At 53.7% G+C, this 19534-nt stretch overlaps 2 protein-coding genes across 2 annotated transcripts; one reads left to right on the forward strand and one right to left on the reverse strand.

Moving 5' to 3' along the window:
• Positions 1 to 1027: 1027 nt before the first annotated feature.
• On the reverse strand, positions 1028 to 13316 carry mask (multiple ankyrin repeats single KH domain). Its single transcript, XM_029111918.1, is given in 14 exon segments — positions 1028 to 1057; positions 1160 to 1674; positions 1908 to 2313; positions 2445 to 2477; positions 2479 to 3476; positions 3543 to 5100; positions 5289 to 5749; positions 5941 to 6534; positions 6655 to 7669; positions 7798 to 8045; positions 8201 to 8512; positions 9096 to 9387; positions 9553 to 9735; positions 13248 to 13316. Coding segments are annotated over 14 exon segments (6714 nt in total).
• A 4224-nt stretch (positions 13317 to 17540) lies between these two features.
• Positions 17541 to 18767, forward strand: LOC100897403 (metalloendopeptidase OMA1, mitochondrial). The gene has a single exon (XM_003744996.3). It carries the CDS (start codon positions 17541 to 17543, stop codon positions 18765 to 18767), a length of 1227 nt encoding a protein of 408 aa, XP_003745044.1.
• The last annotated feature ends 767 nt before the right edge of the window (positions 18768 to 19534 follow it).

The following is a 19534-nucleotide window of genomic DNA, read 5'->3' on the forward strand; positions in this document are numbered from 1 at the left end:
TCGAGCGAAGCTCTCGATTGCTAGGAGTAGTGCACCAGAGTATTACTGGCTTGAGAGTCTCCTGCGCCTCAATTCAAACCGAATCGTCCAGCCCGGCTCCACACGAGACTTCATGGGCATCGGTGGGCATCTGATCAGCTGTCTAAATTCTAGGATGTCAGATATCACCGCGCTCCCGATGACTTGAGGCGGAAGCCATAAACACGTTGATTCGATTCACGACGCCATGCGCGGCGGGTGACCCGCGGGCCGCCGGCCGCTAGCTGTCTCACCGGCCTCCGATGTTATGGCTCCGAAAATAGATTCGCTCATGGGAGGGGCGACGATCCGTGAGCTCAACTCTGACGGGAAGAAAATAGTCGATTGGAGCGTCTCCGTTCAGGTGCGCTGGAGCGGTTTTCCTGGGGGAAGGAATGTTTGCCCCGTCTGTATCGCAAAGACCCGGAATTTTCCACCTTGAAAATTTTTACCTCTCGAATATGCAAAAAGACCCTACCCCCCCCCTACCCCATCGTGCTGGATGTAGATCGCCCGTTCATTGAAGTCAGATATTGATGTTTTCATGATGTGCATATGAGAAGATCAAATAAATCCAAATGTTAGTCCGTCCGCTCTCATATCTCGATCGACATTGACGGGATATATCGCTGCTTCTCGTCATATTTTGAATTGAGGTCCGTATAAAGAGTGCTCGAGCCGAAATTCGGTCATTGCAATTAACATAACGCCCTTTATTCTCGTTTCGTATATTACACCTTTGAACGTGTAAATATAAGATCCAGTCATAATAATTTTTTTTTGCGCCACGAAACGGGGTCGCCCACGCCCATGCGTTCCGCGACTGTAGTTGGAAAAGACTGAATCCGTGAAACCATTTTGAGAAGGAACAATGTATCGCCTGTTTTCAACCTAAAATTTCACTGTCGAAGGGTCCCTCTACTGAACGGTTTGACCTTCAACATCCAGTCCATCATATAAATTCTCGTTCTCAGACATTATTGAATGCGTACGTCGCCACTGCTGCTTTCTACTGCGGTCCTCCCTGTAGCCAGCTCCACTGCAACGAGGAAAACACACAGAGTTAGACCAACGAAGCGAAGCGCGAGGATGTTCCGAACTTGTTACATGGCGAACAGCACAATGTGAAACATCGACGAACCTTGCTCGCGTTGTAGTTGGGTATAGTTGGCTTGTGGTTGGAGTGGGGAGGCGGATGCTGCGTCTGCTGTTGGTGCAACGGCGGCGCCTGAGAGTGCTGCGCACTCCAAGGATCCCCTCCGAACATGTAACCTCCTTGTCCAGCCGCCAATCCGCCATTGTGGTTTGGCAAAATACTGCCCAGGCCTCCCGAGGTCCCAAGACCGCCGCTCATGGGGTGGCCAAGGTGGTGATACATGTCCGGCTGCTGTTGCAAGCCGGCCGCCGCTGCTGCCGCCGCCGCCGCCGCTGCCAACGGATTCATGAGTGATTCGTTCGGAATCGAATGCGAGGACACGCCACCGCTCAGAGATCTGAGCAGGTACTCTCCACCGGCGTTCAACGGATCGAAACTCCCCCCGGCATTGGGATACCAGTGGCGATCGCTGTCGGACATGGGTGGGAGATTGCCTTGCATACTCCACATCTGGTTCGATGGCATCGCAGACGTTTTTCGCTGCTGAGCGCGTTCCGTACCTGGCCGAAGAAAACGATCGAGTTAGCTGGGAATTCGTCGTCGACGGGGCGAGTCGATTCGGGGGAACTCGGCTCGATAACTTTGATGATTTATCTTCGAAATTAACGAGGTCCTCTTTCTTCGTGCAGGAGGTAGACGGGGAAACGCAGAAGTGAAAACTCGGACACCAAAGACTGCGAGAGATCGTGATATATATCCGGCAAAGCGACTGAGAGCGGTGCGCTCGACTTACCGATTGGTAGGGGATGAAGTTGGCGATCGAGATGGTGCTGTTGGCTTAGGGAAGCCGATGGTCCGTTCAAAGCAGCCGTGGACGTTGAAAGATGGTTTGCGGCTCCATTCATGTCTTGATGGGAACTTTGATGGGAGTGGTAGCCCATTTGGTTGGCGAGGTTGTTCAGGGTTGTCATGTGAGACGGCTGGTGGTGATGCGGGTGGATATTATTATTCGAGTACATCGAGGTTCCAACAACATTACCAAGTCCGGTTCCCACGTCGAGAGTGTGGCTGCTGCTGCCGCTGCTGCTGCTCTCTAGAGGGCCGCCGTATTTGTACGCGTTGGAAGCACTGCCTGGAGGTGGGGCAACTCCGAGTTGAGCCGCGACCGCACCAGTAGCTTCACTCAAATCGATGAGGGACTGTATCGAATGACCGTTGATGACACCTGAAGAACCGGTATTCGAGGATCCCGAAAGGCTTAGATTACTGATGTTGTTGTTCTTGATGAGGCTGTTGTTGTTGCTGCTGCTGCTGCCATTGTTGCTGCTACTGCTGTTGTTGCTGCCGCCCAGGTTGCCGCCGACGATGGGGGTGCTACTACCGTTCGAGGAATTACCCATAATGAGATTATTACTCAGATTGTTGTTGCTGGTACTGGTGTTGTTGTTGTTGTTGGCCATGTTGAAGTCGATCGTGATGGCTGGTGTGGGCGAAGAGGGACCGCTCGTCGAACCGAATGGGGGAGTACACGGAGCAGACATCGTGCTCGCAACCACCGAATGCTGTTGTTGGTGTTGCTGCTGCTGGTGGTGTTGCTGATGTTGGAGGTGGCGAAAATTAGTGGGCGATGCATGTACGGAAGTCGACGTGATCGAAGTCGACGCTCGGTTGAAGACTGGTGCTTTGGTGAGCATTTCTTCTTCGCTGCGCGGGGATATCGACGCGGGCGAAGAGACGGCACGGGGCGAGGGCGCTGGAGAATCGCTCGGGACAACGATAACCTGCGAAGACTGCTGAACCGTCGAGCTGTTCATCAGAGAAGGGAAGCGGCGTTCTTGCTGGGAGCCCCCGTTGACGGCCCAGCTCTTGTTGTCGGCCCCGGACCAGACCTGTTGCCAGCGAGCGCCGAGGGGCTGCGGGGTCGGCGAAGCCGAGGGTTGGGATTTCGAAATGGGCTTCGACGTCTCCGCCTGGGATTGAGCAACGATCACGGGCGATGGCGAGGGCGCTTTGTTCTTGACAACGAGTTGTTGTTGTTGAGGCGGTTGTTGGTGGATGTTGGGCGCCGAGGAAGACTTTAGCGACGAGGACGTCGGCGGAGCTACGGGTCCCTGTTGTTGGTTTGCCGAGCTAGCTCCGGAGGTCGAAGACGCCCCTGCCGCCGCTGATGGGTTCGACAGTGTCGAGTGGTCGGGGTTCTTCTTGATTTTGGGCTCCGCCGTCACGGGCGCCGGAGACTGCGACTTGAGAACAGAGTTTACAGGGAGACTCCACGCTGGTTGGGCGGGCGGAGGAGCGGGTTGGACAATGACCTTGGTCTTAGGTGCTGACGACGGAATGGAGTAGGAAGCTTGAGAGGGGGCTATCGACGCCGACGTAACGTTCCCGGATGGGTTCGTCGCTGGAGCTTTAGCACCTCCCCCTCCACCTCCCCCTCCGGCGCTCTTGAGGTGGTTCTGAACGATTTTCTTGGTCGCCGCCGTGGCCAGACCGCACTTGTGCACCACGTCGAGCAGATCGGCGTCGGGGTCGTCGGACAGTCCGGCGATCAGATTCGTTGCTTGTTTGGTGGACTCGGTCGATCCGCGGATGATGACGGTTCGCTCGCAGGGGCCAACTTTGGAGTTCTGTTTCTCAACTTCGATGTAGGCGCCCGAAACCTCTCGGATCGCGTTGATGTTGCATCCTCCGCGACCTATGACTCTCGAGATGGCGGAGGCGGGAACGGCTACTTTCTTGATTCGCCTGGTCACCTCTTTCCAACCTTCCTCTCGGGTTCCCTGGCCGGACGACTGGGACTTCGGAGAGACTCTGTTGCGTTGTCGGTTCACAGATACGGGCTCGAATGGTTGTTCCTCCTTCTGGTGTTGGAGCGGCGGAGCTCCGTTCGAATCGGAAACTCGAAGGTTCTTCTGAACCGATACACTGGCCGGAGGTGGTGGTGCCGTCCCGAAAACGATCGATGCCTGCGATTCCGCGCTCGGATTCGATTTCAGGTTCTGTTGTGCTATAGCTCCGACCGATGGTGCTGGGAACGACTTCTGAACGGGAGTCGGCTCCGCGTTCCGATTCCGCTCGAGCATTTTCCGCTCCTTCCTTCCGGGACGCCCTGCGGGCAGTGGGGTCGACGTTGGTGGTGCTTTCTCAACGACTCGGATGACAGGTGTTGGTGACGGGCTCTTGGGAGGGGTGGGGTTGGCGTGGTTGCTCCTCCGTTGGGGTACAATGCACGTCGGGCTGCCACCGGCGTTGGAGATCTCGTCGATCGTCGGGGGTCGGGTTTCGGTCGGTTGGGGACTGTAGCTGTTGTTTTCTGCGATCGCGTCCTCTTCGTCTTCGTCGTCGTCCTTCGAGGTCGCCTGCTTGGCCTTTTTCTTCTGTCGCTTCTTCTCTCTCCTGCGGGCGGCAGCGGCCTTCCTCTGTTCCTCGCGGGTCTTCTCCTCTTCCAGCGCCTTGAGCAGCGAGTCCGCGTTCCGTTCCGCTTCAAGTTGTTGACGCTCCTTCGCCTGGTGGATGATGTCCATGCACACTTGGCACTTCTTGAGCAGTTCCTTGTCGTTCTGCGTTTGAGTGTAGCGAGTCATCTCCTGGTCGGAGGGAAACTGGGCGACGTGTTTCACCATCCACTTGACGACTTTCTGATGGCCCTTACGGAAGGCTGCCATGAGACAGGAGACTTTTCGGTTGTCGGTCGAATCGATGTCGGCTTTGGCTGCGACCAACTTCTGCACGACGTCCAGGTGTCCACCGTTACACGCTAGCCAAAGAGGCGAGTTGCCCTTCTTGTTGCGAACGTCGACGGACGCTGCGTGCTCGAGGAGAAGTTCGACGAAACGCAAGTGGCCCTTGTCTGCGGCGATGGTGAGCGCCGTATCGCGAGAGGAAGGCACTGGGGGAGCGTTGACGTCCGCTCCTTTCTCCAGCAGGACTTTTCCCACATCGACGTAGCCTCCGGACGCGGCCTCCATCAGCGGAGTCAATCCAGTCTGGTGGGGAAGGAGAAGAGTTAGACCTTTGACACAAGGAAAGGGCGGATTTATGTCCGGGGGAATGCGAAAATTTATATCCGGGAGAATTTATGATCGAATTATGCCAGATGAGTGAAAAAAAAAGAAAGCGGCTCGACACAAGACGTTCGTGATCGATCGGGTCGGCGACGATCTCGGATACGAACCTTAGCGCGGTGTTCTACGTTTGCTTTGCGGTCGAGCAATAGCGACACGACCTCATGACGGCCTTGGAAACACGCAAGGGTGAGAGCGGTATTCCGGTTGGTTTCGATCTGGGCATTGATATCAGAACCCTGGTTGAGGAGCAGACGGACTGCCGATGTGTGACCGTTCATCGCAGCTAGCATCAGCGGGCTGATTCCGAGCTTCGATCCGGTTCGGGAGTTGATCTCAGCTCCATGGTGCAACAAGAGTTCGATGATGTTCACGTAGCCTCCGCTGGCAGCCAGCGAAAGCGGGGTGTAATCACTAACGTTGCGGTGCTCACGGTTGGCTTGATGGTTAAGGAGGATCTCAACGACCTCGAGACGTCCTCCAGAGCAGGCCAATGATAAGGCAGTGTCTTTCGTGCGCTCTGACTGCGCCTCCATCTGGGCGCCGCTGTCCAGGAGAATTTCAACAATAGCTGAGGACGAGAGGCTTTCGTTAGAGCGGAATGTGCGCGACGACCCCCCTCCCCCGAGAGATTGACTCTTGAACTGAGAGGAGATCGATAGGAAGCATTAATCGATCATCGACGATGATCGAGTGATGAAGAATAAATGAGAAATAATTATAATCGGTGATTATCAAGCGGAGGAAAACGCGGATACGCACCAAAATGACCAGCGGTGGCTGCAAGCATCAATGGCGTGAAACCTTTCTTGTCTCGGTGTTCGATGTTCCCACCTTTGTTGAGTAACAACGCAACGAGGTCCTTGTGACCTCCGGTGCATGCGAGGGTGAGTGCCGTATCGTGGTTAGAGTCGGTTTGCCACTCGACATCGATGGCCAATAAATCGCTCGGACTCGGGGCCATCGCAGAAGTCACTTCATCGTCCTGGATGGATTTCGCAAGCGCGCCGTTCGAGGCGCCGCTGCCGCCGGCTTCCGGCTCCTGAGTCACATAATTAGCGGTTCCGCTGACGACGTCACTGACGAGAGAGGTGAGGAAGCCTTGCTTGTTGGTTTTACTACAAGTTTTCTGCACCTGCTCCTGCAGTTCGCGTTCTACCTTATGCAACTCATCCAGAATGTGTTGTTTACTTCGGAGGTGACCTTCATCGCCTGACGCCGATTGAGCGATCATTGAGGTGAAGCATTCGAAACCAGCTCGGAAATCCGCATCCCGATTGAGGTGGTCGGCTACCGCCGTGGTGGTCAAGGCAACGTTGCCGGGAGCCGCGCACGCTGCGGCTGGCGCGGCGCCGGCTGCCGGGGGCGGGATCGCAGCTGCTGAGGTCGCCACCGCCGTCGTCGTCGCAGCTGCTGCTGCCGCCGCTGCCGCAGATGCCGTGGCGTCGTGGGCGAGCTGCTGGTGTTGACAGGCACCTTCGATGATCGAGGTGGGGCCGGTGGCGTGCGACGCGCCGGTGGTGCCGCTCGCCTGGGGCAACATGGGCGGTGGTGGAGGTGGTGGGCTCGAACCTTTCTTTCGGTACTCGAGTAGCAGTTGTACGGTTGCTGCGAAACCCCCCTTGGCCGCTTCGATCAGCATCGAGGAGTTGTCTTTGAGTCGATGCGATGGATTGGCGTTGGCGTCGAGAAGCACCCGGACGACCTCGGTGTGACCGCCGGCGCACGCGAGCGACAGCGCCGTGTGGTCGTTTGACGGCGTCTTCTTGTTCGGGTCGGCACCCTTCGACAGAAGGAACTTCACCGTGCAATCGTTTCCAGCCAACGCGGCCTTCATCAACGGAGTTCGGCCTCCTTCGCTTTCGTGCTCGAGAACAGCTCCCGCCTGCAGCAGAAGATCCGCAACGTCGGTGTGGCCGTTCTCGCACGCGTAACCGAGCGCCGTGTTCCCAGTCTCCGTACAGGCGCTCACGTTGGCACCGGCACCGATCAGGACCCGAACGACTTCGAGATGACCTTCTTGAGCGGCTTCCATCAACGCTGTCGATCCTCCCAGTTCCAGATGAGCTCCGGCCTTGATGAGCAAATCGATCACGCCCAGGTAGCCCCCGCAGCAGGCCAAGATCAACGCCGTCTCCTCGGTGTCGGCCGTTTGAACGTTGACGTCGGCGCCGTGCTTCAACAGCAGAGATACGACATCCTCGTGCCCTTCACGAGCAGCTTCCATGAGAGGCGTGTATCCTTCATCGTTGACTTCTTCGATGTTGGCACCGCGCTCGATCAACAACTGGGCGAGCTTGACATGACCGCCGCACGCCGCGAGGGTCAGAGGACTCTCGAACGAGTCCTGGGGCATGTTGACCTGAGCACCGAAATCGAGCAACAAGCGAGCGACGTCCACGTGGCCGTCCATCGACGCCTCCATGAGAGCCGTGTGCATCTCTTCGGTTTTGTGTTCCTGATCTGCGCCAGCCTCCAGCAAGAAACGGACCTGAACGAAAGGAATCGTGAGCTCTTCCCGATCCGGAGGAATTGAACGGGAAACCTCCCCCTAGAGCGCAAGAATACAATGCGCAAATCCATCCGCGTCTCACGGAGATTCTCCGACCGGAAACTCACCATTTCCAGGTGACCCTTATAGCTGGCGAGCGTCAACGCACTCTCCTTGAACTCGTTGGAATGGGAGTTTATCTGAGCGCCGTGTGCGACCAGCAGTCTCGCTACCCCGACTTTGCCGTCGGAAGCCGCTTCCATCAGAGGGGTATGACCGCTTTCGTTGTGCGTCTCGGGATTGGCACCCGCTTCGAGGAGGACCTGTACAACGTCTTCGAAACCGTTGCAACACGCGAACATCAGCGCGGTGTTATCTGAAACGCCACGGATGTTTTTGAGATTTCAGAACTCGACACGCGGACGCCGGGAAACGATTCACCGACCTCGAGGTTACGGCTCTTCGGGAGCCAGCGCGAGGACACTGAGAGATAAATCGCGGAGGTCGCGAAAGAGCGAAGTCGGGACTTACTTTGGTTCGTCTTGGCATTAACATCGGCACCGTGCGCCAAGAGCAACCTCACAATTTCACAATGCCCCGAATTGGCTGCTTCCATCAGAGGCGTAGTGTCTTTCATTCCGGTTTCTTCAATGTTCGCTCGCATCACCAACAACAACTGCGCCAATTCGTAATATCCTGACGCACAAGCTAAGCTGAGAAGAGATTCGCCCTGCTCCGTGATTTGATTCACATCTCGACCCATATCCAATAGTCGCTTGACCGCCATCGTATCTCCGCCCATGCATGCGTGCACCAAGCTCCGCGAAGGACTCGACGGTGTTGCTGAAGTGCAAGGTTTAGAACAGTTAGGAATCGAAAACATCTACCTACCCTGCTTCAAAATTCAGACCCAAGCACTCTTCGGCTGCCATCCGTCCCATTCGCACTCCCCACGCAGTTCGAGCGACGGAGCCGGTTCACCGCTCTCAAGAATGCCGGCTCTTTTCTCTTCGCTCTCTCGTTCAGTCTCTCTCTTTTTTTTTCAATTTTGATCAGGGTTTATTCCGCTAATTGCTCGTATTCGACCTCTATCGTAGATGTCGTTTAAAGTAAGGAGTAAGGTATGGGGAGATTAAGATATGATGGATATGATGACAAAAAAACCAAGATTGAGAAAGAGACGTGCCACGCTGGACGTCTCGCGGTATGAGTGATTTTTTTTCCGTGATGCTCCGCGAGCATCTTTTTCTGCTTTTCGCGTTTTTTGTTTTTTTTGTTTTTTTTTGGGGTATTCTCCGCTCGCGTTCCTTCCCGTATTCGTTCGACCTCCCGCTTCCCGCCCGTGTATAGCCCTAGGGGAGCATTGGGCGCTCGGTTATACGAGTATATCTTCGTCGTCTCGATACGCAACTTGTTTGACTATGGCTGCTTTGAGGGCTACTCGATGACGTCTGCTGCAGTGGAGATGAGGGCTGAGACGGGATTCCTGGGGCTGAGCTCGCCTCGACCGCGCGGGAGGCAGCTGCGGCAGCTGCACCACTCGGACCGTTTTGCGACGGCTGTGGCTGCGGCTGTTGGTGCTGAGGATGTTGCTGCTGCTGCTGTTGGTGCCCAGATTGGGCCTGTTCAGCTTTCATCCGGGACAGTGCAGCTGCGGCCTCGTCCAAGGCCGAACTGACGGTGGTTGTGAGCTTCCGGAGAACCTCAGGATCATTGAACTGAAATCGAACAGGTCGAGTCATTCCGGGGATCGTTCGAAGGACGGAATATATCAATAGACAAGGCGACAAGAGCCAGAGCTCTCCCGTAAGGGATTCCTGGATGGATCCGACGATTCCTGCATGGGATCTCAGCTCGAATGCTCGTCCGCAAGAGACGCTTACCTGTTTAGCTTCCAAAGAGAACTTTGATAATCCTGTTGCGCTCAGGAGGACCTCGAGACGCGCCTGCGTGTCAGGGTCCATGCTGACGGGAGGTAACTCATCGTTTAGAGATGAGGAAGATTCCGAGAGAAGGAACTTGGGAGGAATACTGATGGGGATCGTGTCTGCGGAGCTGACGTCTCCCTGCAATTGACCAAAACACGATTCCATGAAGAATTTTCTGCCTCCGCATTCAAAGCTATCTCAATACTTCCGCCTTGGTGTTTCGGCCAGATCACACTTCGACCGACTCGATGTCACGTGCGCTGTACTCAGAAACACTTCCTCCAAAGTGTCGCCCACAGCGCTTCGATCAGAACTCATCAACATGGAGAGATATCGGGATCGGAGCCGTCGCTTCTGGCGTGAATGCTTCGCAGGATCGTCATCCGACGATTCCGAGGAGTGTGAAACGCTCCTTCTTTCGAATGCTGCTAACTCGCTCGTTTCCTCATCGACATTCTGATTGACTGTCAAAACAGACGAAAGCGATCGACTTGCACAAGGGAGCTCGATCTTCGATTGATGGACGGGCAGACAAACTAACTGATCGTTCCGATGCGACATGGATCTTCCGAACTATAAAACTTTGTCGATGCTCATTCCATTGAGCGAGGCTGGCCCATCGATGTCAAATTATTCGATCCTGGTTTGCTCGTTTGCCCGCACGTCTGTCCGTCTTCGCTGCAGTCGACTAACCGACTGACTGACGGACAAAGTGGCTGTGTGGATGGATGCTCAGGAAGAAAACTCAAAGAACCGACTGACTCTATGTGTAGGCACCTGCAGTGGCTCCGACAATGTTCCGCAGGTTCTCACCCGTTTCATCATTGATTGCCAAACCAATTGACTGGCTGGCTGGCTTGCTGCTTGGATAGCAAATACTAGGCCTCAGGTCCGCTCAATGATCGTTCGCAGAACGAACGTATAGTTTGGACGCACGCGGTAAGACTCACAACGACTTTCCTAGAAGAATCACGGGCATGTTGAACACCGGATCTCGAGACGAATCGATATACGATGATCGTCAGTTCTCCAGACGGGGAACATGAGAGATTCTACAGCATGAGAGATCGGAGGGAGTCACTTGCCAAGACCGGACGATTCGAGGCATACGCAGGCATCCGGTGAAGGGATCATGGGAAAAAATCACAAACGAATAGGAATCCAGGGGCCTGAATTATAGGTGAATTTTATTCGCGAATAGATGATCACTGGGATCAAATTCCCGTCGTCTCATTTCCCAGGGCGCGGAGGAAATGAAAAAAGGAGCGATCACCATGCAATCCAAGCGTGGGTAAGATTCCAGTGTATTTGTCTGTGCGTTTGTGACGTTAGGATGTCGTTGGCGGCGAGCGGGTCGGATGGAATCCATTGATAGAAGTAGGTTACTCCAGCAGCGGCAAACTTCACCTCTTCGCGGGAATGTTTCCGGCGTCAATACTCATTCAGCCCAGACAAGCTTCCACCCGAATGATCGTTTCAAGCCAAAACATGGCCAGAGTGGCTTTCGACTGACCGGCGGCCGACATTCCGCGAAGGATGACTCTGATTCCTTGACGAATTATACGCAAGTTACAGGGTTGTTTGGTCTTCCCAATCCGTAGCACCGATCGAGTCAGAAGAAGTCATCGGTTTCCTGACATTCACTTGGAATTTATTCGAGAAGAGCAGGTGCGAACCGCGCAGATGACTCCGAATGAATTGCTGTCGGGGCGATCAAGAAAGCGACCGACCGAACGAGGATCGTAGCGAAACTCGCGCACGGGTTCAACAGGCAATCAAAGAGCCAAGATCGATCCGATCGGGACAAGTGTAACTCAATTCATCACTGTCAATCAGATCGATATTTAGAGAGAACGCCGCGCGACCGGCAATCATCTCCTCGAGGAGAAAAACAACTCTCCGCGCGCGACAACAACATCCATTCCACTATAGACACCGGTCGCGCCATCAGGGGGGCCTCTAGCCGCGATGCTTCCGAGATATTTACAAACGGTGGTTCCATGCCTCGGAGATGAATGAATATTTTCGATATCACTCATATGACACTTTTCGAAGCCCTAGAGCAAACGAGATTCGTCTCTACCGAACGATCAACCATGCTGGATACAGAGCCAGACAATTTTCTTCTGGTCGACGACTATTGAATAGGAACAGCTCCAGAAAGTGGCTGAGCATCGTTAAAGTTCTTCACAGCTTCCTTTACGATTTCGATCGGAGCCAAATCCGTTCGATAGCAGAAAACAAGGTACATACGCGAGGAGCCTCGAGAGCAGCCTTCATCGTATCCAGAACGTATGTAACGGGCCGGAATTCTGCGGAACAGAGCCGCGACAACGTGAGGATTCCGTGGTCGATAATGAGGGATCGGAGCATTCGATCCTTCGGAGAATCGCAACGCTCCCCTTTCGACGTCTTTCTTTCACTCCGAAGAACGTTCGCAAGAAGTTCGGATCGTGTCTGCCATCAGTGCTGGTTAGTCACAACGACCGAGGGATTTTTCGACATCGAGAGGAAAATTTCCAAACGGAACACTCCGACCACCCTTCGGTCGGAGTGCGGATGAACGATTCTGGAAAATGGGTTTTCGTCAACTACAACTCAATGCATTCGTGTGTTCGTGACGCAGAATTATACGAGCGCAGGAAACGAATACTGACGCGCGCCGTCTGCCTGATCCGTTCGCCCGACTAGCAAGCGACCCGTCGGTCAACGGAAGCGTAAACCACCAAACTCAAAATTCCCCACTAGTCTGTACAATTGACGATCAGATGCCAGCAACCCGAGCCGGAGAATCAAAATGATAGTACGGAGCGCGATCGAGTCTCGAGTCGGCGTTCGCCAGCGGCATGCTTGCACGCCACGACTCCACATCAGCAGTAGCTCGCGCTCGCAAACCCAAGCGTCGATTCCGGAGCTCGCGGCGGCTGGCAGAGATGTCGGTGGGGACTGCCGGATGACATTCCAGATCTTTAAACATCCCGGTTCCGGTGTGCCGCCGCGTGCGTAACTGTAATTGATATGAAACGAGCGAGAACCTCTTCGTTCGCTGGCACGCCGAGCATCGTTTATCGAGACTTCGGGAGAAACGAGCTCCCTCTCGATGATGAGAAAAATATCCCACAAGATACTTGGCAGCGGCGTTTGGCAACTCCCGCTCACGTTGTCTCATTGGAAAGTCACGCGGACATCTGCAACATTCATGTCTGTCGATGACGATCCATCAACACTGTAAAGCTGCAGCAGGAGGTCAGCCCGCTGTCGAGGCGGTATTCCGAGCACCCCTCGGGGATCTCCGTCGTTTCCCGAGACCAACTCCGTGGGAAGACGGTCCCAAACGAAGTCCTCGACCAACAGCCACACTCTGTTCTATCGAAAAGCGCTTACTAGATCAGCAGCCATTACTGTGGTGCTGCCAATCAAGTTGCCTACAGCAGCGAGCAGCGGCTGCTGCTGCTGCTGCTGCCGCAGCATCACGACTGTCGTTGGTTGCTGGGGCCAAGGCGTTTTGACAAAAGCCAGAACCTTCCGGCGCCTAGTTTCCAGGAGCCGAGTCCAATGACGCCGTTCGAATACGAATATTTTCCTCGACGCGATCGGTAACGGCCTCCAGGACTTCAGGCCGAGGTGCGTTTCGCTTGATGGTGACTTACATCGCTTTCGTCCTCGGTATCCGAGCTGCCTTCAGCCCAATCCGGATCGTTGATTGCGGGTTCTTGCATTGTGAATAGACTATACTCCGAAGGAGACTGTCGCCGACTGATCTTCAGGCGACTAATAAACGAAAATCACTAAAAATATCGCACAAACAATTCTGGCCACACCATGGATAGGGCCGCCATACACGATTTACTCGATGCTAGATGCCCGACCGATCCAAAATATGTTCACGCTTAACACATGCGCTCGCTGTTCCACGCACGGGGCGTTCCGGATTTGGGTCTCTCCTGGGCAAAAGACAAGTCGAGAGGTACGATCGAGTTTCGTAGTGCTGCCAGATTTTTCAATAGCGTCTATCCGGAGCTTAGAGGTTTTCCGGAATCCCTCCGGAACGTGTTGACTAAATACCGAACGAGTTCCCCTAACGCTAAGCAAGCATTCATTCGGACTGCGCAGTTTCTCAGCGGCTCCGCTGGGGGTCTCCACTGGTCGAAGTTCAGTGAACCCTTTTGCAAGTTTTTCTGCGTTTCCGTACGAAGTTACCCTGCCTACTTACTTTGACCGGCGGCGCCTTCGTCAACGTCATCAATCAAAACTTGTTGTAATATAGACTATCCAGACTCTATTGAATGCTATATCGAAAAATCAAACGCTGGCGCGACTCGACAAGCCAAGCTTGATGAAGACGCGCGCGCGACGCTTTCAAAATAATTCATAGGGGTCTTATGATATCGACGAATCTTGTCATATTACATATCGTATGAAGGCTCTGAGAGTTTCTCTGTGGAAATTAGCTGAAAACATTGTTAAATGAGGGAAAATCCCCGAAGTTGGGATGACTGTGGTGATCTCCGGCGAGTCTCTGCGAGACGGAATGTTTCCCTTCGAATCAGAGGGCTCCGACAAGGTCATAATCACCCAAGACTTTTATTCAGTTTCGTTCGCGCCAGCGAGAGTCCTTTGCTGCTGACAAATCCCGACATTCCTGCAGGACATCTCGACTTTCGAGCTCCGACAGTCCTACAAACGGACGTTCCGGCCGCACACCCTCAGCCGAACGACACCACCGTATGGGCGGGGAACTTCCTCGATCAGAGAAATTTTACCAGTATACTTCGCTCGATTGAATCATAACTCTCGGAATTATCGCTATCCACCCCATGCTCGATGGGATTCGGACTCCAGCGCGAGCCTTCCGTCGAAAGTTTCCGTCAAGGTCTCCCTTTCCGAATTGCTCACAGCGCCTCTCAAGTGGACATACATAAGTTCGCTCCGCAGGAATCCAATTCCGGGAGCACGTCAGAAATGATTTCTTGACCCACGCCGATCGCGCGATTGCTGAGGGTCGCGTGAGAGCGGTACGTCTGATACGGTACGCATGATTCGCCCGGCAATCGACGATTGATTCTTTCGCTCCGTAGTCTTCAGTGAAAGATGACACAATGGATGATCGGAAACTACCCTTCCCCATAAAGAGGGAGCCTGTAGGGAAATCTTTCCCTTGAGACTCCTTCGTGCTATAACGACATCGATCCTGAAGCATCGGACAACCTAGCCCGTGAATTTTCCACCGTCTATTTCGGGTCCGCGCGTCGAAGACATTGGATACGCGGTACACCGTGCAGAGAATGTAGGAATCCATGGTCATGAGATGAAATGTGTGTACAACTGCTCATTTCCATATGCGGGGTGAAGGATACGGCTCGCTCATCAGGGATCCAGTTATCTTCAGGTGGCTCGCTTACCGCTCTTTCATCCCATAAGCTCCTCAGCCCGCAGGAACTGGAGGTTGCACTACCAGAATCCGCTGTACTCGATGAAGATCTGCCAGTGAGCATAGGACATATGTTTTGATTCGATCAGACGACTGTCGCAGTATCCTGACGGCATCTGCGGACTTTCCATTCGGGAGAGTTCGCCCCAATTTGCGCGCGAGCCCATTCGGGAGCATACGTCTATCCCCTCTTCCCAGACGAGTCCAGATAATTATCCCGATTGAGGAAATAAGATATTTGCCTAAACGACATACGGATACCTCCTGCTGTCGGATCGGCCGCAGCGCAGGTTCATCGCGGTTAAACTGGATTATATTCCGTCCCACGCCGTCAAATCCAGCTTTCCGACGTATGAAGAGCTAGCGCTCTCCGATGGACAGGAGTATGTGCAATCTCCTGGCTTCATACACCTTGCCGCTATACATGAATGATATCTTGCATTTCCAGATGAAGCAGTGGTATTTTTGAACTTTGGCTCGAGTGTGGTACGTCACGCGAGATGAGGATCTAAATTCTGATCCAAGTAGCGCGATGCGGTAGCTCAACCCTCGATCCGAAGTTTCCTCCAATTCAAAGTCTTCGAGAAAACTGCGGTGATTCCAGAGAGTCAATACTAGAATGATGGTGAAATGTATGCCGCGGCCCCTAATTTTGACTGAGAAGGAGTCGAGCGTCAGATTGATGCTCGCGATCGATAGGAGTGCGGCGAAGTGTTACCGGGGCTCTGTGGGAGATATTCCGATTACTCCAGACTCTAGAGAGAATTCCTTCGCAGATGCCCAGAAGACCGAGGGTCAACTTGATGCTCACGACTACTGATCGATCAGATTGTCCCGCCGTGCCCAGATCGCCGACGCTCCTCGTGAACCCTCCTGCGAGGAGACGGCACTGGACAGCGGCGTAGCCTCCCTTGGTGTACCCGGGGCGCATCCCTCGAGCTCCGGGCCCACACCTCGATTCGATGCTCCCTGTTTTTTTTCCCGGAATTATCCATTTCGAATGGATAATTGTACAATCGGCGAGGGGAGTCAAGAAGAGCCTTCATCCAATAGGAGTGAAGTTCAATTCATTGCACTCCTATGCGGCGTTCTAATGCCCCCGACCCCGAAGACCTGATACCCGGGGCGGAGCGCCCTGCTGCACCCTGCGCCCTCCCTCGCTACGCCACCGGTGCTGGAAGTCCATCGGGATTCCGCGCAATGTGGACCAGAAGCAAGGTAGATCCATCAAAGCTTTCGTCGACCAGAACATCATACATTCCGATGTTGTCCGCGTGCTTCACGAGACTTTTCGCAACGGCGGATGCTTTCGAGAGGATTATTTCCCAAGGGGCTCGAGAGGTCTGAGAGGCGACACTCTCTGTGACTCTCTCTGTATGAGTTCTGCCGGGAACCCAGTCCCACTTGCCCAGGATGCAATCCTGGGCGGCCGGCCCCCGATAGGCGCACGGGTCCCTAGCATATCGTGGGACCGAAGTCTATTCCTTTTTCACGTCTTTTTTTTCGTGAGGTAGAGTACAGGATAACGCTTAGCGAGAGGTGGTCCAGGAAGGAGTTCATTGAATGGGTCCCGTCCGAATATCACTGCAACGACGTCAACCAAGGAGCCACAACCGACAATCTTCACTTTCCCGTAATGTGTATTATGCTTGAGGCTTGAGGGTCCAATCCAGAAGCTATCGAGACCGGGATGAACGCGAGAGCCGTCGCATTTCGAAAATCAGATTCACGTTCACCTACGGTGGTCGAGGTGCCACCCCTCTTCTCCCATCGACTTCCGAATTGAGAAAACTCCGATCATCTCCCCCTGTATATATGGTGCTCGCGCGCCGCGCGTTTTCATAGCAGAGCTCGCCGGTACAATCCAACTATGATGGGCAATACCGGAATTTTCGGGTAGATCCCGGCCCAATTGATTCTAAATTCTAACCGGCGGAGGAGGAGGACTTCTATCAATTCACCCGTTCCGTGAATTTTCAAGTGAACTTGGAGATTATGGGCTGGATATCTCTCGGTCTCCGACTCCGGCATACGTCTCCGCTCCACATCGTCTTCGGATGAAGAGAAGTTCGATCGTGCTTCACCTGTAGAGACCTTTGAACTTGAAGGTAGCGGTCGAAATCGAATTTCGAAGGTTGCAGCAGCTGATGAAAAACTGGTTTCTCTGAGTAGCTTGTTCAGTGCGAGTTGCTTGCTGAGAGATTCACCGATAGCGATTAGGAATCATGGGAGCCAAGACATTCCCTTATCCATGTGACATGACGACATGACACACCAGTCTCAATAGAAAATTATACACTGGTGTCGGTGCTTGATTAAACTTTGCTATTGGCATATCATTATCATCTGGGGGTTCAAATGACAACCGGTGGACCATCCATAGTAGTAGAGTACCTTGCCTCAGCCACTGATGCGTTTGTTCTCCAAAGCTATCCATTCTATTCCGAATTCCACTCCTACTTTCAGGATGCTTTCGAGAGCAGCAGCCGCGGTCGCTGTTTCAGCTATAAACATGCGACCACCCGCCCTGACCCTCCTGAGACAAGCTCCGACGAATCCGATCCTTTGTCGAGGGTTTTCCGGACTCCGGCACAACAACTTGCGTCGACCCATCCTTCAACCATTAGATATAAGAATTCCCAGCGAACGTCACATCCATCCCTTCGCAATTATGATCGTGAAGCAGTCCGCGAAGCTGCTTGCCATGTTCGGTGGTCGTCGTTTTCGCTTATGGTGGAAGTCTCTTCCCCCGGACAAGCGACGGCATTTCATGGGAAGAATCCGAGAGCACAAAGCCAAGATCGCTCTGGCCACCGCTGGTTTCGGAGTGGCCTTAGGAGTCTACTACTACACCCATCTGCAGATAACTCCGATCACGGGTCGCGTGAGATTCATAGCATTCAACGAAGAGCAACAGAAGAAGCTGAATGAGGTCACCCGGGACGCACAATACGAATTGGTGAAAGACCATCTCCTGCCTAGCAAGCACCCGCACGTTAAAAGGGTCAGTAGGGTCGCGAGACGACTCCTGGACGCTAACAAGGATATCGAGGAGATTTTTTCGAAGGAATGGTCTGTCTGCGTGATCAATAGCCCGACCGAGAACGCGTTCGTTGGTCCATCGGGACAGATTTGTGTTTTCCTCGGGATGTTGGGCGTTTGCGAAAATGACGATCAGTTGGGTTGTGTTTTAGCGCACGAAATATCTCACGCAGTACTCAACCATGGCGCTGAATTGATGTCGTATACCTCGTTCTTGGACCTTTTTGTCATCATCGGCTTGGCGGCGATCTGGGCCATAATGCCAACCGATATCGTTGCCATAATTACGCACTGGCTATTCAACAAAGTTTGCGCTCTCACTCTGGAGCTGCCCTACTCGCGCCTGATCGAGACCGAGGCGGACTCCGTTGGCCTGGAGCTAGCAGCTAAAGCCTGTTTCGACGTTCGTGAAAGCAGTGCTTTTTGGGCGAAGATGTCTCTCATGAGAGAACTCCAGGGAGAAGAGCCGCTACCAGAATTCTTGTCAACGCACCCGGATAGCGCTAAAAGATCCGAAGCCCTCGACGCGATGATGCACACTGCGTTCAGCACTCGAGTCGATCGCCGATGTCCACCATTGCCTCGCAAGGATCCTCGACTATCCGTCGAAGATCTCAGAAATCAGATAACAGCGCTGAAGAAGTGGCGAGAAGCGAACAGGGAAGGTGTTATTTTAATTCCGGTCAGTCGCCCGTGAAAGCATTAGGTTTCGAATAGAGTTTAGAGGATTTGTTTGGTGAGACGGAGTCGGCGTTCGAAGCTTGATTGGTTGATTCATTCACAAGCCGGAGAGGGGAGCCGATCGAGCCTCGAAAGAACATCAAGCAAGCACAATTGGGCGAATGAAGGAACTTCGACGTGTGGGAATGTCCTCTGGAAACAGATTCTATCGGAATAGATACTGCATGAATGATTCGGATTAGGGATCAACAGATATGTCCGTCGGACTCAGCCGTCGATCGACTCGCTTGTGATATCCCCCGTCCGTGTTCGCCGTTCTTCTGTTTCGGAGATTTTACCGATGGTGAGCAAGCCCTTGACGCTCATGTGACATGCACATAAGCCACTCACTAGGTCGTTTCATGATAATCCTCCAATAAAGTTTGAGGTGCGCACATAGCATTCGCATGTCTTGTTTTTGGACTTACTCGCTTCACGCCGCTTTTCACATCCGCTGACGCGTTCTCCCCCTCCCTCATACACGCGGATCATCCGAGTGCCTCACGGAAACGTTGAAGTCTCCGAGGAATCTCCGGCCCACGCGAGCGGCGCTCTCCGAAGGAGAATCGACGTCCCTCGCTACGAGCCGACTTATCTTCAGTCCTACCAAGGAGGACACCTCGAACTGGCTTTCCGAAACGCTCGACGAGTCGTTCAGATCCTTCATGTCACCTCACGGCGCTTCTCCTGTGATCTTCTTTCCCCATACCCCACCTCAACGTTAATTGACGCGCTACCGTGCCA

The sequence above is a fragment of the Galendromus occidentalis genome, unplaced genomic scaffold (assembly GCF_000255335.2).
Source record: "Galendromus occidentalis unplaced genomic scaffold, Mocc_1.1 scf7180000077476, whole genome shotgun sequence".
Lineage (NCBI taxonomy): Eukaryota > Metazoa > Arthropoda > Arachnida > Mesostigmata > Phytoseiidae > Galendromus > Galendromus occidentalis.

Excerpts from the sequence above, each read along its gene's own strand:
- LOC100897403 (XM_003744996.3), top strand. The coding sequence starts at position 17,541 with ATGCGACCACCCGCCCTGACCCTCCTGAGACAAGCTCCGACGAATCCG.